Source organism: Oncorhynchus mykiss, chromosome 11, assembly GCF_057628025.1.
Source record: "Oncorhynchus mykiss isolate SJ-2025 chromosome 11, ASM5762802v1, whole genome shotgun sequence".
NCBI lineage: Eukaryota > Metazoa > Chordata > Actinopteri > Salmoniformes > Salmonidae > Oncorhynchus > Oncorhynchus mykiss.
Window position 1 is genome coordinate 14,728,845 of NC_143032.1, and position 3,484 is coordinate 14,732,328.

The following is a 3,484-nucleotide window of genomic DNA, read 5'->3' on the forward strand; positions in this document are numbered from 1 at the left end:
GAGACAAAGGGAACACTCACTGAATTGCACTGTCACAAAGATGCACAGCAAACTGACACACACCACACAAACACAGCAGGGCATGCTAGAGGAGACTGCAGCAGCAAACGGACACACACCACACAAACATAGCAGGGCATGCTAGAGGAGACTGCAGCAGCAAACTGACACACACCACACAAACATAGCAGGGCATGCTAGAGGAGACTGCAGCAGCAAACTGACACACCACACAAACACAGCAGGGCATGCTAGAGGAGACTGCAGCAGCAAACTGACACACACCACACAAACACAGCAGGGCATGCTAGAGGAGACTGCAACAGTACTGCAGGGTTGATTATGGCAGTGTTCTAAAATAACTAAACAGATTTGGGAGGTGACTAGGTCATGGAGTGTAGGGGAACTGGAAGGTGGGAAAGAGAGGAGGAGGAGGTGGAGGGATGAAGGGCTGGCAGATGGCGGTTCTGAGGAAAGGTCCAGGGTGAGGGCTAGAGGGAAATGCTGAGGTCATGGCTGCTCCTCTCCCTGTGGCTGGTGTAGTCAACTCATCAAACAATTTCACGTTGGCAGTGAAATAAGTCTGGGTGCTAATTAATTAGTGAATCGCATCTTAATCCTGTGTCACTGAAACGTTTTCATATGGCAAATGAGTCATGTGGTCATGATCCCTTCCTATTTCCCTCTAGTGTGTGCAGTGAGGCAGTAGCCTACTTCCTGACTCTAACATCAGAGAGCCACAGAGAAGCCTGGACAAACCTACTCCTCCTCTTCCTCACCAAGGTCCTGAAGATCAGTGATGACAGGGTAAGGATCTCAACCATTAACAACATTGACAGGCCATTGATCTGGTCAGGTCATTGTCAGTGACATGTTCAAGGAGACTTAACTCCATCTTTGTATGGATATCAATCTGTATGTAGATGTTTTGTCTCTGTCTCTTGGTCCCCAGTTCAAGGCCCATGCGTCCAGGTACTACCCTCTGCTGTGTGAGATCATGCAGACTGATCTTATCCCAGAACTGCGGTCCGTGCTGCGGAAGTTCTACCTACGCATCGGGATCGTGTTCCAGATCGCCCAGCTACCTGACACCTCCCAGCCGGAACAAGAACCAATGCCAGAACCAGGACTGGAAGTTGAGGTGGAGAGAGGGGAGGTGGCTGGAGAGGAAGCCCAGTGATGTTCCACTTGTAGCGGGCTGGCACCGAGACCTCTGGATAGGGAAGCCTGGAACTTGGAAGTCCTCCTCCCCTCTTGCCTTGGGTTTGTCCACAAACCCTTTAGGACTATGGTCTCCCATCCCCCAGGGTACTACAAGGGGTGCATCTGACCAGACTTCACCCCCTCTGGATTTGGCAGTTACCCAGAATCCCCCAGTACAGGAAACTGCCAGGGATCTCTACTGTGAACCTGACTGGTCATGTGACAGGAAATGCCCCCTCATTTCAGAGTAGGTTGAAGTTGCCCCTAGAAACTGATCGAAGGCCAGTTTTTGCATCCCCTTATGGTTAAGGTTAGAATATTGGGAGGTCAAGCTGATCTTAGATCCTATGAGCAACTTCTACCTGAAGCCCCTCATATCACTGGAAGAATGGCTTGGCATTGTGTGAAGATCTGATTCTCCAATTCTACTGACGACTGCAGAATAACTATGATTATACAATTGGCCTACCCACCTTTCTGACTCCGAAGAGTCAAATATATTTCAAAAAGGTACTGCTTCTTGACATGACTGTGTCCTTACAAGCTACTCTTGAGAATGAAATGGATACACATACATCATGCAATGCAAATGACGATTATTCAGTAATGTGAAATGTGACATTCTTACTCAATAATAATTCAGATATTTTCCAGGCTGCACCATTGATGGCTAACGTTAACACCAATAGCACTGTGGATTAAAAATTAACTACAGAAATGGCGCTTTGTAATGTAATCTCATAACACTGGATTTTATTTCCTTTTTTTCTGTATTCTGCTGCACTTGATCTCTTTATTGAAGATTTTTGCTTTTGTGATTATTTATTTTGACTGAACCATCTGTCCTGCAGTTTGTAATTGAACGACGACACGGCAGAAAGTTATAGGTAAATTATTCCATTTGATATGTTCTGAGACTTTAACTGATAGTCGATAACTGGGACTCCTCCTAAAACTGGAAAAAAAAGGAGAGCAACTACAGGCCCGTTCAGGAGGTTCCAACGTTCAAGATAGAAATGTAGTGTGTAGATATGATTGTCATATACTACAAGGAATTATCAGCTCTATATACAACATTTCTATCTGCAATGCTTCTGAATAGGCCCCTGGTGTGAGCTGCTTCTGAATCACTGGTCTGTTTCCATGTTTCAAGTTAGTTTCCACTCTGTGTACAAATTTGAATAAATTCATAATATATTTAATATCCTTTTTCTTTTGTTTGGGGACATGCTGTATGTATAGAGTAAATGACGAATAATGTTAACTGTGGTTTAAAAGAAGACTTGTGAATGGGACGCATTCCTTGCTCACGGATGTAGAAAACAAAATGTATATGGTACAGCAATGTAAAGTTTTCTATGTTGAAAAAAGACTTCTGTACAACTTTCTGTACAAAACTGGTCATCATCCGACATTTTAATCAGGTTATAGGTCAATAAAGTTTTTGAACTTGATTTGTTCGGCCGTTTTGATTTGATTGGACTATATGGGTTGTTCCACCAATTCCATGCCTTTTTGAGAAGTGTGACTTGGTCCACCCCCCCCCAAAAAATACAACATTCTGTCAAAGAGCACATGTTCAACTTCATAAAATAACAAGTATTCCCATCTCAAGAGGTTACTTGAGACTACTAATAAGAGGTTACTTAAGTTACTAATAAAGTAACAGGGTTGATGATTTAATCTTCAAACTCATCCTTGATGACTTTAAATGCGTGTGGTTGTATTGTTTTAAATTGTTAAATCTCTTAATCAGCCATAAATCCCTTCGTGACCAGGGGAATGGAAGCTTGTGTGCAACAGGGAGTGGCAATTGAATGCAAGAAAAAAAAAAATAGGAACTTGCTAGGTAACAGGTTTGACCCACTCAGTCTTCCAACACAAAACACCAGAAAATTATTTGACTAGATGTTCAATGTCACTTTTGACAACAATAGTTTCACCATATTAAAACTAGAGTTCAGTTCACATAACAGGGTGGACCTTAAAATGAGGGACAGATGTATGATGGTGAAAACTTGGGATTAAGTGGACTGAAATCTTCCTAGAAGTGAAATGGGGTTGACAGAGGGACATGTCCATATGCTGAATTGATTACAGAATTATTCAACCGTCCATGTGGTCTATATTAAAAAGGGCACTTCATTTAATATAACAGGCTTTTAAAATTCAATATTGGTTCACAATTTCTTATTAAAATATCAAAGGGACGCAAAAGACCCATATGAGTCTGCCTCACAAGGAACGGACTAAGCTTCAAGGACCAGCCTGGAAAAAAAGC

At 42.7% G+C, this 3,484-nt stretch overlaps 1 protein-coding gene across 2 annotated transcripts in view; it reads left to right on the forward strand.

Annotated features, from left to right (window-relative positions):
• Positions 1-2,657, forward strand: part of LOC110535318 (brefeldin A-inhibited guanine nucleotide-exchange protein 1) — a 108,380-nt gene extending 105,723 nt beyond the window's left edge. For both annotated transcript variants that reach the window (XM_036934959.2, XM_036934957.2), the window contains exons 38-39: positions 690-807; positions 953-2,657. In XM_036934959.2, coding sequence (XP_036790854.2) covers positions 690-807; positions 953-1,180 — 346 coding nt within the window. In that variant the 3' untranslated portion in view covers positions 1,181-2,657. The remainder of the gene's footprint in view (positions 1-689; positions 808-952) is intronic.
• Positions 2,658-3,484: the final 827 nt, after the last annotated feature.